At 47.1% G+C, this 20,376-nt stretch overlaps 1 protein-coding gene across 1 annotated transcript in view; it reads right to left on the bottom strand.

The window, feature by feature from the left end:
• Window positions 1-228: 228 nt before the first annotated feature.
• Window positions 229-20,376, bottom strand: part of THBS4 (thrombospondin 4) — a 52,293-nt gene continuing 32,145 nt past the window's right edge. Inside the window, exons 9-22 of the mRNA XM_053587646.1 lie at window positions 18,328-18,396; window positions 15,329-15,481; window positions 13,124-13,228; window positions 12,783-12,890; window positions 12,350-12,509; window positions 11,284-11,402; window positions 10,373-10,425; window positions 5,936-6,129; window positions 4,835-5,013; window positions 4,117-4,165; window positions 3,828-4,024; window positions 3,095-3,267; window positions 961-1,100; window positions 229-452 (exon numbers count right to left, since the gene is read on the bottom strand). Coding sequence (XP_053443621.1) covers window positions 391-452; window positions 961-1,100; window positions 3,095-3,267; window positions 3,828-4,024; window positions 4,117-4,165; window positions 4,835-5,013; window positions 5,936-6,129; window positions 10,373-10,425; window positions 11,284-11,402; window positions 12,350-12,509; window positions 12,783-12,890; window positions 13,124-13,228; window positions 15,329-15,481; window positions 18,328-18,396 — 1,761 coding nt within the window. The 3' untranslated portion in view covers window positions 229-390. The remainder of the gene's footprint in view (window positions 453-960; window positions 1,101-3,094; window positions 3,268-3,827; window positions 4,025-4,116; window positions 4,166-4,834; window positions 5,014-5,935; window positions 6,130-10,372; window positions 10,426-11,283; window positions 11,403-12,349; window positions 12,510-12,782; window positions 12,891-13,123; window positions 13,229-15,328; window positions 15,482-18,327; window positions 18,397-20,376) is intronic.

Genomic DNA, 20,376 nt, shown 5'->3' on the forward strand with positions numbered 1-20,376 from the left:
GCCACTTACCCAGAATAAGGAGGCTGTTAAGGTGAGGACTTGACTGCTAGGCTTTGTGTAGAGAGCTAATGGGCGTGACCCACATGGGACATTGGCTTGATTCGCGCATATGCTCCATGACTACCCAGTTTGAGGAAGAAAGGATCACGTGCCAGTGGATCCTTCAGAGCACAACACACACCATTGAAGCCTGAGCCACACATAAGCAAGGTCCGAGTTACACAGATCTTAAAAATTCTCTCTTCTCCTTTATTGCCACATTCATATAAAAAGTTCTGACATATTTGGGCTGGTAAAAGAAAGCCACAGTATATATAAAGAAAATTATAGGAAGTTAAAAAATATATGGTTTTAGTGTTTGGAAGAGCAGGTACGAATTGCTTCCCTGGTTTAATTATCCAAGCGATCGAAATTCTGGGTTTGAAACTCTTGGAAGTCCTCTGGGATGGTGTCTGCAAGAACAACAGGTAAGGTTAGGGGGGCTCCCTCCACCCTGGAATCCTGGTCCCTTGCATGCATTATGCAGGCAGCCTGTAGGGGGCACCGTCAGCCTGCCCAGGAGGCCCACAAGGTCCCCGCAGCCATTTTCTACTTCAGGCTGCTTTGCAAATTGTTGGCTTAAAGCCCAGGAGTGCTCATTCGCAGGCCTAAGGAGAATCAGCAGGCGGATTGGATTTTGACTATGATCATATTTATGTGCATATGAAAATAAAGGCTGCCTGTAAATTAAACCTGACTGAATTCTTCACTGAACCCCAAACCTTAAACTATGCAGTTAAACCCAATGGATCCCAATTTCCACATATAATAAAACAGGGAAAATGAGATCTAGCTTTTACTTCTGTTATACAGGGACTATCAGGTTTTAATGAATATGTGGTGTGAGCGTTGGGCTTTGGGGCGGGGGGAACTGTGCTATAAAATAAGGTGGTATTCCTGTCCAATAGGAATGCACGTTACCATTGCAGCGATACTTGAGGTTGGACCAGATGATATTTTCTTGAGAGAAGCAGAAGACACCAAGTCGGCCTCCACGCATTGTGGTGTCTATGGTGACCCCAGAGTCAGCTACCAGCTCAGTGCCTTCATAAAATCGCACCCTGCAGACAACACAACCCTGGGTGAAGCACCCATGGGGGGGCCCCCGGATCCCACTTCTCACACACCTGCACCTGTATTCCGTTCTATACACCATTCCACATGGACTTGGGTTGTGTTCTAGCTGTGCCTCCTTCCCTCCTAGATTGGAAGTCTCTGAGGGCGGGGACTGTGAGTGCCTGTCTTCTAAAAGGCCTAAGGCAATGTTGGACACACAATCAAACTTGACAGGTAGTAGCTGATAAGTAAAAAAGGAACAGCCTGATGTCGTGAACGGGAGGCTTTGAGTCTTCTGGCTAATATCGTGCTTTGAAACTTCTGCTTTTCCTTTGGTCTGATTCGTATCAGGTGGTGGAATCTCAGAGCAGTGATTACCAACAGAAGACAGCACTCCCTAAGCAGGGTTTTAGAAGTCTGGGGTACTTTGGGTTGTCAGAGCAGCACTGAATGACAGAAGCCAGGGATGCTGGATGGCTTACAATGCCCTGCAGAGAACGATCAAAGCTTAGCTGGTGTCTCATACGTGATTGGAGTGTCCTCCGGATAGCTGGATCGGTGAGCAGCCTGTTCATGACTACTGGGGCCCAGAACTAACTCCCTTTTAGTGTGAACATCAAGTATATTCTGCACTAATTTTACTATAAACTTAATTTTCCAGGGTAAATCGAGAAACTACTCAATACTTTGTTTTGTTTTAAAATTAACATTCTAATACTTTGAATGTACACCATTTTGGAAATTCATATCACCATCAGCAATGCCATTGTAACATTAAGTCACTGTCGCAAGAAATCTGTATTTGAATGTCATCTTCAGAGTGATTCTAAGTACAGGTACAAGTGTCTATCTCATCTTTGGGTGTAGTTGGGTCCAAGTATTTACATTATTTTGTTGTAAATTAATTTATTCTTATTTCTCTATTATTAGGGCTTGGGCTGGTTTTCTAAATAGGTGGGTAGGTTATATTTTCTATAATTTCATTCTGGGACAAAATAGGAGGCATTTCAAAACATTTGTTATAAACAAAGGGTATTAGCCTTCACAGGGTGGAAAACACGATCACCTTACTCTGAGGCAGGGTACCTGTGACATAATGTCACAAAGAAGAAAGAAACAGGAATTAGCCATCACAGCTTTCTTTCTTTCTTTTTTTTTTTTTTTTTTGCAGTTTTTGACTGGGGCTGGGTTTGAACCCACCAGCTCCGGCATATGGGCTGGTGCCCTACTCCTTTGAGCCACAGGCGCAGCCCTTTCATGGCTTTCTTTTCCCACCAGGCTACCACCCGCCCTGAGGAGAACGCAGTGGGTACTCCTCCCTAAAGGTATTACTTGGGTGCTGAGTGCAAATCTGGAAAATGAAGAAGTAGTAAGCGTCTAAATTTCAAAGTTGTAGCCGTAAGCCATCCTAACTCCTGAGACTACTTAAAAAAAGAAAAGTCCTCTAAGGAGGCAGATTACAGAGGCCTTCTGAGGCTCAGTTCAGCCTGTGCCGTGTTGTCAGGCGTTGTGCAAGACCCTGGAGAGACGGAGATAAAATCAGGCACGACGCTGCCCTTGTGGAGTTTGTGATCTCTGGGGAAGACAGGCTGTAAGGGACTTAGTGCCTTCAGTGTGAATTATGCACTAACAAGTGACTTCCCGGTGACAGGGGAGGGGGTGGGGAAGAAGTTCTTACCTCCCTCACGTGGGTCAGTGTGTTCACGCTCAGGCTTCTCTGCAGAGCACGGCAGAAAGGCACCACCATTCAAGTGTACCAACCCCCCAAACTGGATCCTTCCTCCAAAGGCCCTTCTAGCCCCACTTTGGCCCAACTGTCCAGGTGGGTGTTTTCTTCCCCAGTGCTTTTCTGGGCACCTAGTCCAGTCATGGAAACCCTGGCGTGTCCTTGAGGCCCTTCCTAGGTCAGGACTGCTCCAGAGAGTGCAGGCTCGGGGATGCAGAATGGAGTATGTGCTTTGCTTCTAGTGCAAGGTGAGGAGATGGGTCCTCCGCCTACCTGATGTAGCCCACCTGGGGCCTGTGCTGCAGGAACCAGCGGTAGGACACCTTGTCCTTCCAGCCCACGTTCCTGGAGTCCTTCCACAGCAGCCTGACCTGGTCACTGGTGTCCCCTGTGTGCCACAAGGAGTTCCGGAGATGCTCCCCTGGACCTGTCTTAGACTTCACAGCCTGGACAATGACATGGGCAAGGTTTTAGGGCAGGACACAGAGACCACCCTTCCTGCATCCTGGATCTGAGCAAGATAGTGGTGCTCAATTAACAGTGGTTACAAACTGGCTGCCTTGGAGTTGAACAAAACCATAAACATTTACGTGTCATTTCTATTGAGGTGACCCCCAACCTTTTATTGGCTAATACTCCACTGTGTTTTTCCTTCTGTAAATCCACTGCTCCCCAATTTTGCCCAATGAAAGTTCCCATGAAAAGGACTGTCAGCCTTCCAGTACAAAGCTGGCCTCAGTGGCAAGACATAGTATTAGTTTCCAGCATGCTTGAAGATGCACTCCAAACCTTCCTCCCCGTGACCCTACTCGGGTTGCAATTCCCACCACCAGTGGTGAGAATGTAGCTGGTACATAGGAAAGAAGGCAAGGCCTTGGGTCAGCTCTACTGTTTCCTCACTTGACCACATCCGTTTCTTAGATTAAGTGCCATAGAGGAGAACACAGACTTTAAAAGGAGGGTGAACAGCCCAGAAGACAGATGAGTGACTTCCAACCACCAATACCTTGAGCTGAATGCCAGGTTCTGCCACCGCCCGGAACGGGGTGGCTTGCCAATACGTCTGCTCCGTCTGCTTCCACATGACCACGTAGAAGCTGGAGCTGTCTTGATAGCCAAAGATAAAGCCTGCATAGTCATCATCTGTCTGGGTGTTTACATGGAAGGTGCCTTCGAAGTCAACGCCATTAAAAGCTGTGTACCCTGTTGAGATCAGATCAGATGAGAAATACAGACAAGCCATACCAATAGCTGGAAGACCTCTACACACGTGGGAACCGAGGCCCTGGACATACCCACTGCCAGGCCAGGGTCGCTGTTCATGGTCTGCACGATCTCCATGCCCTGCAGAGAGAGTTGAGGGAGGTCAGAATACTCTTAGAGGGGGCCAAGCAAACTCGGGGAAGCCCAGAACCTCAGGCACTATGGGTTGAGTGGTCAATGAGGTCTGACTTCCACGTAAGGATTTCATTACTGAGAAGTTGCTCTATCTTGTTATGTACTCAGAGCAAACTTGTAAAAGAAGGTTTGAAAAAAAAAAATCTCAAAAGTTGAATAGAAATAATTTCTAAGACTGCCACTTAAGCTGATTCGATAAACTCACACAGGGGAACACACAACACACACTTCACTGACTGTGGCTTGCTGTCTGGGAAGTCTGCCAGGCCTCCTGTGCCTGCCTTTCTCAGTTACCCAACGCACAGTGTGGGCAGCGGGCAGTCTGCTGGAGAGGTGAGGAGCATGGGCACTGGGCTCAGACTGCCTGGGTCCCAATTCCAGGCATCTCAGCTGCTTGCTGCTATGCTACCATGAGCAAACTTAAAGCTTGTAAGACTATTTCCTCATCTGTAGAATGGGCAGAATAAGAGAAACCGTGTCACAGGGTTATTGAGGAAGGACTGATGTGAACAGTGCCTGGCCCGTGGTCAGCACCCTCTAAATGTTACCTGTGGCTATCAGGAGCGCCTGTGTTGAGAGGCAAAGCTGAGCTGTTGCCCTTTGTGTGGCACTCACCTGATTTAGGACCACCCAGTTGGGATCAATCTGGGCATCCCCTTCGGGATCCAGGACTACAGTCTGGTAGGCCCTGAAGTCGGTCAGGGTGACCTCTGCATTCTCCGGGCAGACGTCGATCCGATCAATGACCTGGTCCTGATCGAAGTCAGTCTCACAGATGTCTCCCACGCCATCACCTGAGTGGGGTGAGATGGGGCGGAGGCTCAGTAGAGCCTGTGTCCAACCACTCCTCATCACAGACAGGGGCTGGCGAGGAACAGAAGAGCTTGGGCTTGGGCTCCCACAGCCTGGGCTGTGATTTTCAACCAGTGCTACGAGAGGGGTGCTAAGATCAGTCTTGTCTGCTGGCCCTGCACCCTGTCCTGGGGTCCTTGTGATGGGTGACCAGGCCAGCCCAGCCCACGGAGGACACCCAGAGAGTCTTATGAGACCCATTTGAACAGCTGCTCCCCATTCCGCCCCCAGGAAATTCTTGTTACAGACACTTGGATTCACTAAGTGGTGGATCATAAGCCTGACCTTCCTCACATACCTACAGCACTTTTTAGACTACAAGGTATAAAAGGCAGAGAAATTATTATTGTTACCAGAGTATCTCTCTAGACGGTAACTTCTGGTGGCCCCTAGGCTGAGTGGCCCACAAGCATGTTTTGTTCAACTGCCACGATGGCACTGAAGCATCTGCGTCTCTGTGCTGGGCACGCTTTCTCCCCGTCCCTGTAGTGCCCACCCCTCCTGCCTTCCACAGCCGGCTTGGTGCACATTGCCGTATCTGCCTGGCCTCGCAGGCAAGGGAGCCCGGTCTGTGCCATTCCCTCCCCCTGCTCCTTTTCTGGGACTCCCAGTGGAGCGAGCAAGCAAGACAGAGGAGCAGTGCCCCCAAGGCCTTTGGGGACTGAGCTGTGGCATGTGGCTGCTCAGAAAGATGCAAAGCAGCTCAGCTGTGAGGGAGTGAAAGGCTGGTTTCCACCAGATGTCTACCGTCCACACAAGCTCAGCCAGGCAGAGAAGCTGGTAGATGCCCGGCGAGAGGTGCATCCCCAGGTGGATGGAAGCCTGGGGGAGCTGCCCAGCCCAGGGAGGGGCTGAGCTGCTTACTGTTGCTATCTTCCTGGGCTGGGTTGGGGACCAGCCGGCAGTTGTCTGGTCCAGGGGGCACCAGGTCTGGGATGCCATCGTTGTCGTCATCATCGTCACACTCATCACCAATTCCATCCTTATCGGTGTCCAGCTGGGCACTGTTAATGACGGTGGGGCAGTTGTCCGAGCTGTCCTGGTGCCCATCTCCATCACTGCAGATGAAAGGAGAGGTGGTTGGGATCACCTTGCCTGTGCCCAGAGGCCTCCCTGAGGTTACAGAGACCACTCGCGGCTGCTCAGGTCAGAGCAAACACTCCTGCACTGTTTGTTCATTCAGTAGGGAAGCATCCGTTCTCAGGAAGAGGAGGTTGAGGTCTCTTACTAGGCTTGGTTTTTTCCTTTAAAAAAAAAAATCAAACCCACTGGGGTCTTTTCCTTAGATAAGGGTGTCTAATGGGCCTCAGAGACAGTTTTCCCACTTCCTTAACCTCTTGAGACAAGTGAGTCATTTCCTACTCAAGAAGATAAGGGTCTATTTCTGTATTTATGACCACAGGCCCCTATCAGTTCCTGGGAACTGGCAGATGACACCCAGCTCAGAGGATGTGTGACGTTTGGAAGAGGGTGAGGGGCAGTGGAACCAGAGTGCCTCGGTGTAAATCCTGGCTCGGGCCCTGACCAGCGTGTGACCCCAGGCATGACCCATGACCTCTTTCTCAATGGCTCGGTGTACTAATTGCTAAAATGGGGATAAATGTTTGCACCTACCTAATAGGGTTGTTATGAAGACTGCATGGTTTGCATATCAATTTTTTTTTTTTTTTTTGAGACAGAGCCTCAATTTGTCACCCAGGTAGAGTGCTCTGGCATCATAGCTCATAGCAACCTCCAATTCTTAGACTCAAGAAATCCTATTGTAGGCCAGGCGCGGTGGATCACGCCTGTAATCCTAGCATTCTGGGAGGCCCAGGTGGTGAATTGCCTAAGCTCACGAGTTCCAGACCAGCCTGAGCCAGAGCAACCTTTCATCTCTAAATATAGCTGAGTGTTGTGGTGGGCACCTATAGTCCCAGCTACTTGGGAGGCTGAGGCAAGAGAATCACTTGAGCCCAAGAGTTTGAGGTTACTGTGAGCTGTGATGCCATGATACACTATTAGGGGCAACAAAGCGAGATTCTGTTTCAAAACAAAACAAAACAAAACAAAACAAAAAAGAAAGATTTTCTTCCCTCAGCCTTTTCAGTAGCTGGGACTATAGGCTTGTACTACCACACCTTGCTAGTTTTTCTATTTTTAGTAGAGATGGGTCTTGCTCTTGCTCAGGCTGGTCTCAAACTCTTGAGCTCAAGCAGTCCACTCCCTTTGGCCTCCCAAAGTGCTAGGATTACAGGGTGAGCCACTGTGCCGGACATATTAAAAATTAATGCATGCAAAAGCACTTCCTATGTACCTGACTCTCAGGAGGCCCCACTGTGCTTTCTGTGGTGTTGCTGTCACTATCCCTGGCCGGTGGACCCAGCGAGGACTCAGACCTGACTGCTGTGGGGAGAACAGCAGAGAAAAAAGGCCACCCCTTCCTGAGAGGGGCCATGCAGGCTGGGCTCAGTGCTGGTCTAGGGGCTGCTCAGAACGCTCCTCCTCTGTCCACTGACTCTCCAGGAGGAAGGGCCCCCTGAAGATGAAAGTCTTGCCTGCGCCCAGAGGCCTCCCTGAGGCTACAGAGACCACTGCGGCTGCTCGGGTCAAAGCAAACACTCCTGTGCTGTTTGTTCGTCTTTTCTACTTCAGGTAGCCAGGAGGTCTAGATGCTCATTAAGTCTCTACCTCTGGTGGGTTTAAACACTCAGTAAGGAAATAGAATGGGACTTGTCTTTCTCTACCTCTGCTGGGTGTAGACATTCCTCAGCCACAAAACAGGACATACCCTGTTTCTTCTGGTTCTGTTAAATATTCCTTCCGGGTTGTAGATCTTCAGTGGATAACTCTCCGACCTTTCATAAGGCCTTTGGTCTTTTATACCACATTCAGAGTTACTGAGTTTTGCCTGGCACCCTCACCATGTCCTGAACTGCACATATATCACTGCCTGACTGGTGCCAGGATGTTCATCAAACAGGACTCAACCTGTAAAAAGAGTTCCCTTACCCCAACTGGACGCTGTTGCAATTTTCAGTGGCAGCCTGTCTGCTTGCAGTTGGTCTTAATAAATCCCTGCTATTAACTCTACTTAGCCTGTTTCTTTGCAGCTAAGAAAGTTGCAGCACCTTCAACTTTTGACTCTACTATCTAACACTGTTCCACGTGCAGCCTGTCTGGGGTCAGGCACTGTCCCTACACCCTCTAGGAGAGTGCAGAGGAGGGAAGCTGGGGACCAAACCCTGCCCTCCAGGCCACACCTTCCAGATGGGTACAAGGGGACACAGGGGCCCAGAGAAAGTGAGGACAACCTGGACCAGCAGATGATACAGCTCAAACAGCAGAATTCCTATTCACACAGCAGGGCTGCTTTATAGAACACAAGACTGAGCTATTTCTATTAGCAGCTATTCTTTATAGCCCTGAACATTTTTATACAAAAAAAAAAAAAAAAGCAGTTCCTGTCCTTCTCCCCAAAGCTCAAGTTTGTAGGAATTAAAATGGAGAATGAGTCATTTGTTTTAGGAAACTATCTCAAGGCTGGAGGGACAGGCTATCTTAGAAATTACTGTCGATGGCAAACAGGGTGCAGGGTGACCTGCCACTGGGAATGTTCTTGACATGCACCATGGAGGGCAGTCGTCAGGGCACCAGTCACACCTTCCCCTCAGAAGGGGACAGAGATATTCCATGCCAGACTGTCATTGACATGTCCCTCCGTGTTGTGATACCAGTAATAACATAGCCAGTGTTTTCTGCAGGTCACCTGAGAGCCGGTGCTGTGCTGGGAGCTTTCCCTACATTACTTTGCATTTTCATTATAACCTGTGAGGTGTCTTTAATTATCTCCCTCTTGCAGAGGGAGAAGTTGGAACTCTCAGGGAAATACATTTACGTTCACTCAGCTAGTACAGTTAGCCCCATGTATCCACAGCTCCATATCCACAGAGAAAATATATTTGGAGAAAACCTCAATAAAAAATAATGATACAACAATAAAAATACAAATAAAAAGCACAGTACAACAACTACGTACATAGCATTTACATTATATTAGGTGTTAAGTGCTCTGGAGCTATTTAAAGTATACAGGAGGATGCGCAGAGGTTACATGCAATGCTACACTGTTCTATAAAAGGGACTTGAACATCTGTGGATTTTGGTATCTCCAGGGGTCCTGGAACCAATTGTCTGTGGACATCATGGGCCGACTACACACTTTGGAGCAGGGACATAGAGCATAATGAAGGAGATGGGACTTTTGAGTAAGGTTTGGGCCGAGAACTGGTTTCTGCAGGGCAACCGCTGATCCAGGCCTTAAACGAAAAGCTACATCTTTTCCTGCTTTGCTTTTAGAATCCTTTCCCTCTCATCCCTGTCCTGGCTGCCTCTCTAAGAATGTGCTATGGAGATGAAAGAATATACGGCCTTGGGCTGCAGGTACAGAGAGGGCCGAGCGGCACAGGTCTGTGTTTCTGGGGATGTTCCTACACAGTATGTTCCAACCTTGTGTCTTAATGTGAGACTTCATCTTGCTGGGCTAGGAGGGCTGACAAAATTCACTTGCATAGAACAATTCCACTGGAATAAGGGCAACTGAATGAAAAACTTCAAGGACAATGAAATAACAGTGATTCCTCTGCAAACTGACAGCATTCTATTTTGGGAAGATGGTGATGTTTTCCTGAACTGAAAGAACAGAATAATAAAAGAGTGAATATTGACTGAGTGCTACATAAATAACAAACAGCATAATAAATACTTTTTGTGGATTAACTCAATCTTCATGACAGACCAGTGAGCTAGATAAACCATTTTACAGATGTCAGAATTAAGGCACAGCGTAGTTATTTTCCTAAGAGTTAGCCAGCTTGTAAGAGGAGGACATGAGATTTCTGTTTATTTTATTTATTTATTTTTTATTTTTTTTGTTGCAGTTTTTGGCCGGGGCTGGGTTTGAACCCACCACCTTTGGTATATGGGGCCGGCGCCCTACTTCTTGAGCCACAGGCACAACCCCAGGACATGAGATCTCATCTAGGAGTCTCACTCCAGAGCCTGTCTGTGAAGCATAACGCTCCATTGGCCTCCTGAAATAGATTCCATTTGCTGGCATGCCTAGTGACGACCAGACACCATCAGGCCCTACATGGAACTTTCGGGAGAACTTTCATGGTAACCCTAAGCAGAGGCAGGACCATTGTCCTTCCATCTGCCCAGAGAGATCCCCAAGCATGGGATGTGGCGGGAGAAGGCCCTGAAAGTTTAAAACTCTCTTTGGATTTTGCTGACTCCCTGCAGCTGGGAGATGTGTCATACCTGTCCTGATTGGTGTCACAGGAGTCCCCAACAAGATCATTATCCACATCAGACTGAAAGAGAATAATATATGTTGTTATTTATCCCTGGGCCTGCATGTAAGAATGTTCCAGAGACAGCAGACCTGGCCTCTCCTTACTAGGATTTCAGGAATTATTTCTCTGGAACTGGGGTGGTGCAAAACCGCAAAAGGACAACACCATATTGGTGTAGGCACAATGCTGAATTTTCAAAAAGTCTTCTGAAATATCAAGCTACATGGATGGGCTGCCCACACACCAGATGAGCTGATTGGACAGGGGTGGCATGGTGGCAGGTGGAGATGTGGCTCAGAAGGGAGCCGGTCACAGGCATGGGGAGATAAGGCAAATTGATAGTGCTTTGCTTCTGCAATTTGGAATTAAGCCAGAATGGTAAGTGAGTCACAGAAGGCAACCAAGACTCCCCTCTCTCGGGGATCTGAAAATAAATGACATATCACACTCAATTATCCAGACTGGGAGGGGGAGTGAGAAGGGAAACAAGACACGTCACTGAACTCAATCGGAAATGGCCATACGTGGGCTATGTAGAGGTTTGAGAACTAAAGGGACATGGTCTCCCAATGGTTAATTTCCATGTTCCATTTTCTTTTCAGCATAAAAGACTTGTTTGGGGCATGATAAAGCTCATGTTACTAACCTCGTAGGTACTCAACCGCCTGGGTATTAGTCCCAGGTCCTCAGATCTCCTGTAGGGATGATCCCATTATCTTCATGCCTAACGGGTGTAGTTTCTCTCCTCTCTGCTGGGTAAGTGGCAACAGCAAAGAACTATCTGACGGGCTCGGTGTGTTTCTAGACACGGGTGTAAATGGGGTTTTGCCTGGGGAAGTTCAGTGTCGGGCTTGAATTCCCCTGTTCCCTACTAACCTGGTTAGGGTTGCTGACATCAGGACAGCTGTCACAGGCATCCCCCACACCATCACCATCCCTGTCCCGTTGGTCACGATTGGGAACTTTTGGGCAGTTGTCCAAAATGTTTTTTATTCCTGTGGGAAAGAAATGCTACGTTGGGTCAGGAGAATGTCACGAACTTCTAGGTGCTGTAGAGCTCAGGCATGTGGGGCGTTCCCCCTGCCAGGGCATCGTCACATGGGCACTACACCTTTTAGCAGTTATCAGGAAGTAACTTCAAAGGATGGATTCTGGGGGACTTAAAAATGAACAGCTCTCAGAGGCATCAATCCAAGGAATTCTAATTTAAGATGTCAAGGGCCATGCCAGCAACCAGAGGAGGGGTCACGACGGGCCAGGTGGGTGGGCCCTGCACAGGGAGGCTCTCATGGATATATGAACGATGACTGAGACCCCATAGCTCTGGGCAGGGCTGTGCTGGAGCTGGGCCCAGAGAGTCCCCTCTCTTTTCAATTCTGTGTTCAACAATGTCATATTGAAATCAGCAATGGTGCCAGTGCCTAGTTGCACTGTGGCAAACGTTCTGTGTCGGGGCTGGGGGGACTTTCTTTGCTTGGTTTCACGGAGCTGGTTTACCAGCACACCACAGGCTCTGGGTCATCGGTCAGACTTACTGAAGGTGAGATCATGTTTTAGGGGCATTCTGGAGGGCAGTGTGTGCATTTGGGGTGGGGTGGTGCTTCTGAAAGGATTCTCATTCCAGGGTCCAGATGTGTGTGCAGACCGTGGCCCTGCTGAAATTCCTCTCACCTCTGAAGAGGGTGGTGGGGAGTGGGGTGGATGTAGTTGGGGAAGGCGTGTGCCCTAAAAAGACACACCCCAAAGGGATCAATGACACAGCCCCTGAAACTGAAGTAGGGGAGTGGGCTGTGGACTCTCCTTCCATACACACATCCACTGTGGGCCCTCCAGATGCAGTCCCCCGTGTGTCACCGGAGCAGGAAGGACCGGAGGCAGTAGTTCTATTCCCACTCTTAGAGAACAAGGGCAAAAGGACAAATGAATCTCAAGACAAACTGACCATCTCCATCCATGTCATCATCACAGGCGTCTCCTTTTCCATCCCCATCAGTGTCTTTCTGGTCATTATTCATGACATTGACGCAGTTATCACAGGCGTCCCCAAAGATATCTTTATCATTGTTTCTCTGGTCCACATTGTAAGTCAGGATGCAGTTATCCTGAGAGAAGAGCAGGTAGATCCCTCACTCAGATGTTTACTGAATCCACGTCCCCCACCACTGAGTTGTCAGAACTCCAGTGCCCCGAGTTTGTTACTTTTATATTTTAAACATTTGTGAATCTCACAGGGTAAAAAGGCACAGTGCTATGGGAATGCAGGCAAGGAAACTCAGGTTTAAGGTGGTTCGTATAAATAGTTAACTTCAAGGCTTTCCTCCCTCCTCCCTGCTATGTGGCCACTCACAGTCCCCACCCCCCAGCTAAGCAAACACCTGCTCGTTGAGGATGCCATCGCCATCAGCATCCTCATCACAAGCGTCCCCGATGCCATCTCCGTCTGCATCTTCTTGGCCAGAATTTGGCACATACTTGCAGTTGTCCTGGGGGGAATTGAGGGAGAAACACAGCTCAGAGTGACATCCCACATTGGTCTTAAGTCAAGAACAATTTCTGGCCTCAAGACTGAAGGACTGCTGCTTGGCTTCATGGTCAGTGGCTGTTTTGCTTTATTTGAGATGCAGCCAGTTAAAAAATGTAATTTAAAGGAGAGCAACAGAACTTCTCCCCCACAAAAGCTGGGACTTTGCACAGCTGCAGAGTCGGACCCCCTTACCTTCTTGCAGTTCCTGGCAGAGCACGGCAGCTGCTCGTCGGGGTAACTGTCAATGTCCACGTCCTTTCCACAGATGTAGCCATCACCAGCCCAGCCGACTCCGCACTGTGAAAGGAAAGCCCATCAGAGGAAGTGGAGCTGGCGGGGAGGCTGGTGGCTGACAGGGCCACAGCTCCTTGGGTGCACATCCCCAGGGGAGGCCCAGAGAGACAGCATTGTTGGGAGGGATTTAAAAATTAATTGTATTTGAATAATCTAATGGTTCAAAGGTCAAAAATTACAAAGGGAAATGTGTATAGAAAACTCTCCTTCCCACTCCTGTCCCCCCCCCCAACCCCCCAAGGGGTGGGCAGAGCCTTGTGGAAGGAAGGCAGGAGCAGGGGACCCAGAAAATGACAGAGAACCAGAAACGCAGAGGGAGGAAAAGCTGACCTGAGACAGGAGGTGAAAGGACAGAAGGAGGAGGTAATGTGAGGAGCAGAGCGAGGGCCAAGAGAAGACAAACTTTACATGAGCACGTGTTAAATTTCCTGGCCTCTCTAATCAGAATAAGGTGCTGTCAGAGCAGTGACATCCCAGGCCGCCGTGGGCGCTTGCCCTCTGGAACCAGAGCTCGAGAAGCTGCAGTTCCAGGGAGGCCCCTCCCGACGCCCCTGGTCCAGCTCTGTTGCTCCAGCAGCCCCTGCAGAAGGCCTGGGAGGCTCTGCTGGGAGGTACGGTCCTTGACTCATTTTAATGAGGAAAAAATTTCCTCTAGGAACAAATACAGTTTTAATGAGCCATTTTCTGGTGGATTAAATTATTTTAGTAGTCACACCAAGTTTATTAATCCTTTCCCATCTGTCGTTGTGCCGTATTACAAATTCAAAAACATATTAAGAGCCCGCATCCCAGGGGGGTCGTCATGTTCATAGAAAATGAGGATTTAAACAGAGAGATACACTTGCTTCTCCGTGACTGTGTTGGTCATAAACACGCCCAATCACAAGCATTAGGGAAATTGTTGGGGGTTTTCTCCCTTGAAGCCAGCCTACTTCTTCACAGTGACCTTGTTACAGAATATCTGTGTTATGAGGGAGGGTTGACTTTATTATATTTACATATTTTTTTACTTGTTTTTGACTCTTATTTTTCCAATCTCAAAAGTGATATGCTTATCATAGAAAATTTTGCACACATAAGATAAAGAAGTCTAGGTTTGAGATATAAACAAGAGGGACAAGGTCTCCTGGAGTCTGTCCAGCTGCTCAGAGGAGATCCCAGGGGCCTGGGAATCCCAGACTCTGGAGTGGGGGTCTGCTGATTTGTGAGGGCCTACAATCCCTGAGACTCTGGACCCTAGGATTCGGGGGCATGGAGGGTGGAGCTGAGCCTTCTTCATATGGGGCCCACTACAGGCTCGGTGTGAACTGTGTCAGGCCAGGGTGCTCTGCTCTCTTCCCAGCCACCTCCTCCCGAGACCAGCTCCAGGGTAGAGAACGCACAGGCAGTGCGACCCTTCACTGACCTGCCTGGACTCAGGGGTAAGGACAGAGAAGGGCACCGTCCACCCCCTTCCACTTCCCTCTGGGAGACAGGAGGTTTCTCTGTGAGGATTTATGGCAGTCCCTGACTCTCCGCTGCGACCCACCCTGGGAATAATAGGCCAGAGAACACGGGGAGTGGCAGGGTGGGGACAGTCAGAAATGACAGCGGGTATGCTTGTAAATGATGCAAACAGGTAGATGGGGCCATAGAAGGAAAGGAGAGAGGGTGGCTCCTTCTCCTGCCCCACCGCTGCTTCTTAGGCCTTTCCACGGGAAGTCATGGGCTGGGGCTGCACTGCAGGCTCCCCAAGTGGGTGGTGTCACCCCATGGGCACGAGGGAGAGAGAAGGCAGCTGATGGTTAGATGGACTTCAGACTGCTCCCCCACACCCCACAAACTCAGCTGCCCACGTTACTGTACCGTCCGTGCACATTCAGACCGCAGTGCTATGACTGTGGAGTGCTTCTACCGGACACAAGGAGAAACTGCAGAGGACTGGCGTGCACCCACTCAACAGGCACAATGTAAGGGTATATGGCACACATCGTGGGTGCAGGACACAGCTACCGAACAAACGCAAACGCTGTAACCTAGATGTTTGTACTCGCACATTAACTTGACATTTAAAACACACCAGAGAAGTGGAAAAGGGAGAAAGCAAGTTGAGGAAGAACTCACCACGCACGTCACGTCCCCTTGCCTCTCTTCAATGCACTGCGCATTCACACTGCAAGGGTTCAGGTCCGGATTTCTGCAGTTTCTTTCGGTTTTGCACCCTCTTGCCTGGTCACCAGTGTACCCTGGCTTACAAGGCCCACAGCGATAGGATCCCTGCAAGGACAATGATGATGAACTGGGGGCCAAAACTACAGGCCAAGGATCTGTTCCTCTGCGTGTTTTCACGCATGCTCAGAAGACCAGCTCAGTGAGACCCACGCTTGCCTCTCTGCTTACATGTTGGTCGTACAAGACCTTGTGAATATTGGCGAAAACTCCATGTGCTCAGACAGTGACAGGATAAAAGGGAGGGCAGAAGGAGGCTGGACAGTGAAATGATGGCGCTGGCTCACCAGCTCCAACGTGGTGGCCAGGGAGGAAAGGCTGGGAGTTCCAATGATGTCCCAGCAGGTGGAGTGAGAGGTTTTCTCTGGGAGCAGGGAGATGATGTGATTCAAATGCAAGTTATTAGTTTTCTTCTATTCTTTTGGCTCTTTTACAATTGAATGACAAAGGAATTTCTCAGAGAAATGCTGGTGGCTCACACTGAGAATTCTGCTGCTATGGAGAAACCTGGTAAACGGGCTGTCAGCTGCACTGCCACAGCACGCCTGGGACTGGCCAGGAACTCTCTCCCTTTCTTTTTTAAACAGCTTGAAATTAAAATGCTTATTTTTATTCTTAGTTTTTCAGCTCTACTATGGTATAATTGACAAATAAAATTGTATATACTTAAAGCACATCGTGTGATGATGTGATGTACATATACATTGTGAGATGATTACCATAGTTAATTAACACATCCATCATTCACATAGTTACCTTCTTTTTTTGCTAGAATACTTAAGATCCACTCTTTTGGCAAAATTTGTGTATATGATACAGTGTATTAACTGTGATCACCCATGCTGTACATAGATCCTGGGAACTTATTCATCTTCTATAGCTTTACGGAGATAAAATTTACGTATCATAAAACATACCTACATAGAAGTATACAGTTCAATGATTTTAGTCATTTAAGACCTCTTTTTTTGGGTGGGGGAGCGTCTTATTTTGTCACCTTGGGTAGAGTGCTGTGGTGTCATAGCTCACAGTAACCTAAAATTCTTGGGCTCAAGTGATCCTCTTATTTCAGCCTTCCCAGTAGCTGCGACTACAGGTGCCCACCACAGTGCCCCGCTAGTTTTTAGAGATGGGGTCTTGCTCTTGCTCAGGTTGGTCTCGAACTTGTGAGGTCAAACAATCCACCTGCCTTGGCCTTCCAGAGTGCTAGGATTACAGGAGTAAACCACTAAGCCCAGCCCTCCCTCCCTTTTTTAAAAAATTTGAGACAGGGTCTTCCTCTGTTGCCCTAGGTAGAGTACCATGGCGTCATACACAGCTCACAGCAACCTCAAACTCTTGGGCTCACATGATCCTCATGCTTCAACCTCCCGAATCGCTGGGACTACAGGCACCTGCCGGAATGCCCAGCTAGTTTCTCTATTTTTAGTAGAGACAGGGTCTCATCTTGCTCAGGCTAGTTTTGAATTCCTCAGCTCAAGCAATCCACCTGCCTTGGCCTCCCAGCACTCAAGACCTCTTAATTGTTAAGTCCAGACAATGCTTTCCAATGATCTTTCTCCATCTGTCAGCCTCACTGGACATGTTGCCAGCTCATTCCTCTTCTTCAGTTGTATTCCTTGTCTTTTGCCTACTCCTTCATCTGGGGCTCCCTGGAGTACTAGCTAGCCTGGCTCTACATTCCTTCTCTCTGGGTGGCTTACTTATTATCTTCATACCAATGTCTCAGAGCAAAGCTAAGAAATAGCCAGACATGGTGGCTTAAGCCTGTAAGCCTAGCACTTTGGGAGGCTGAGGTGGGATCACTTGAGACCAGTCTGGACAACAGCAAGACTCTGTCTTTACAAAAAATAGAAAAATTAGCTGGGCATGTGGCAGGAGCCTATAGTCCCAGCTGCTCGAGAGGCTGAGGCAGAAGGTTTGCTTGAGCTCAGGAGTTTGAGGTTGCAGTGAGGTATGATGACATCATTATGCACTAGCTATGAAGACCTAGTGATGATTGAGCTTTAGCCTAGGTGACAGAATGAGACTGTCTTAAAAAAAAAAAAAGGTGAAGGAGCACTAAATGTCTGTATATTCCTAAACAGTGTAGCATTGTGAAGAACTCAGGCTCTGCAGCCAGACTGGAAGTCTCACAGGATGTGACCTTAGCCTTATTATATTTCTGTGCCTGTTTCTTCAATTGTAAAACAGACTTAATAGTACCTGTTCATAGGGTCATTGTAAGGATAAAAATAAATGACTTGATATTGGTAAAGTACTTTTACTTACAAGAAAATGAGGAACCTAAGCATCAAATAACTTTCCCGGAGACATATGGTAACTTAGAAATAGTCATATATAGTTGTTCTTTTGTTGATAAAAAATTAAGCAAATTAACTGTGTGACATCTTTCATCTTGGACAGAGTTGACAGGGACATTTAGAAATAAGACCCATATCTGAACATTTAAGTTATAGACAACCCTGAGTGCTAAGCACCTTAACTTAATATAATACAAATGGCTTTTGAGCTGTTTTATGAAAATCAAGATTACCATTTGGGGATCTTGTAGTCACTGGTAAAATACTGAATTATTCATATATACTACTAAGCTCTTCATCATTTTAAAATACAAGGGGTAACATTCTATTCAACAAATGTTATCTAAGAACCCAACATTGCCACTTTGATAGAAGATAAAGAAAAAACTTGGCACTTATGAAATTATTCTTGTATAAAAATAACTCACAAAATTACTTTTATATTAAATACTATTTTAGCACAAATTCTTACCCTTATTCTGCCAACCAAATATATTATGTCAATATGTTCTATGTATGTTTGGGGTTATAAACCATATACTTGTTTTATTAACTGGTTCTGCTTTGATAACAGCTGCGAGAAATACTTACCAAAGTGTTAATGCAGATAGAATTGAGAACGCACGCTCCGTTTCGACACTCATCAATATCAGTGCAAACCTAGTGCAGAAAAGTTTATACTTAATCTAATTGCAAATAATAATCGCCTTCATTGACTTAAAATTGTCTAGAAGAAAACACAACTTGCACAATTTACCTATTTCACAACGTTTTTGTTAGGAAAGTTTTTATCCAGCTTTAGATGCAATGAACTCTTCCATCTGATGATTCCTACCTTTATTTCTGAAAGATTCTAAGCCTCCCTCTATTCCTTTCTACTCTTTCTTTGGAACTACAATTAGATGAATATTGAATTTACTCATTAGTATCTTCTTTTGACTCTTAGCTGCTTATTTGCATTTTCTATATTTTCATTTCTCTGTGCTATATTTTTTTTTTTTTTGAGACAGAGTCTCAGTTAGTCACCCCCAGTAGAGTGCTGTGAGTCACAGCTCACGGCAACCTCAAACTCTTGGGCTCAAGCGGTTTTCTTGCTTCAGCCTCCCAAGTAGCTGGGACTACCCGCCACAATGCCCGGCTACTTTTAGAGATGGGGTCTCGCTCTGGCTCATGTTGATGTCAAACCTGTGAGCTCAGGCAATCCACCTGCCTCAGCCACTCAGCGTGCTAGGATTACAGGTGTGAGCCACCGCACCCGGCCACTCTGTGCTGCATTCTGGATGATTTCCTTAGATCTGCTATCTAGCCTATGGATTTCCTGCTAGCCATGTCTAATATGTTTTCCCCATCTATTGAGTTTTTAAGTTCACTGATTATATTTTCCATTTGTAAAAGTTTTATTTAACTATTTCTCATATTTATTTATTTATTTCTCTAAACTCATCTGCTTTTTTCCACATTGCCCTATACTTTAATTACAGTATTTAATCTTTCCTTTATCTATTTATCCTTTTTTAAAATCCCCCCCTTGAAAAAAAACTTTAGGTTAATGTGAGGGTACAGAGAATTAGGTTATAGTGTTTGCACTTGTTAGGTATAGTCCCTATTGTAGTTGTGTCCCGCCCCCAGGAGTGTGCCACATAGGTGTGCCCACAATGTGCCCATTAAGTGGGAGTACACCAACTCTTTATCCTTTTAAATTTATTTTATATTTATATACATGTTTCCTCAGGGTAGTTTCTTCAGATACACTGCACTTGTGTTTATGAGCATACCTGTAGTAGCCAGGATTTTGCTTATGGGCCTTCTATTGGCCCTGAATTTGGGAGTCTTTCCATAGTGACATGCCTTTGACTTTCACCAGAGCTCTGGGGATGATGGTTACTTTAATGTCTTGGCTTAGTGTTTCTGCATTATACGTGTAACATAGATCTGGAGCTCGAAACTGCGTGTGGTTCAAGCTTGACGCTTTGCTTTGTTGTGGTCATGGTCATTGTCATTTTTGTCAGCCACATCCTAAAGCTAAAGTGAAGCTTCTTTGTTGTTTCTCAGGGTTCATCCAGTTTTTCTATCACCTTGTAATGGTCAAGGTAATTCTTAAGGCCCCTGGGTTTATGGCAGGTCTTTGTGAAGTTCTGAGACTGAATATGCTACCCCACATAGATGTTAGAACCCCAGCTCCCCACCCCTTAGCCCAGACCTTGCTGCCGCCTCCCATAAGCTGCTGTGGCCTTGGCCCACTCACAGTTCTGGCTGTGAGTTCCATGTTTCTGGAACCTGTACCATTTCCTTTCCTTTCTTTTGCCCTTGGCATATATTAAAATATGGGTGCTCCCTTTGCTTCAGTTCGGTCTACCATGTTGCTGGAAGTCCACTGGGAAGTATTTCTTTCTACCTCACGGCAAGCTCCTTCTATTTCATTTTGTCTGTTTTCCTTGGTTTGGTCTTAGAGATTTTGTCTTTAGAGGAAAAGAAGAAAAATGCTGGGTCATCACTCCAATGGCTTGTCATTCCTTGCCTCCTTTTTCTAGTATAAAAAACCATGCCCTCTAGAAATCCTTTGATAAGCAGCTAGGAAATAACGAACCCCTACCTTTCTTCAGCGCTAATAATTTCTCGAAGGTAGTAAAATATATTTAT

Source organism: Nycticebus coucang, chromosome 1, assembly GCF_027406575.1.
Source record: "Nycticebus coucang isolate mNycCou1 chromosome 1, mNycCou1.pri, whole genome shotgun sequence".
Taxonomy (NCBI): Eukaryota; Metazoa; Chordata; class Mammalia; order Primates; family Lorisidae; genus Nycticebus; species Nycticebus coucang.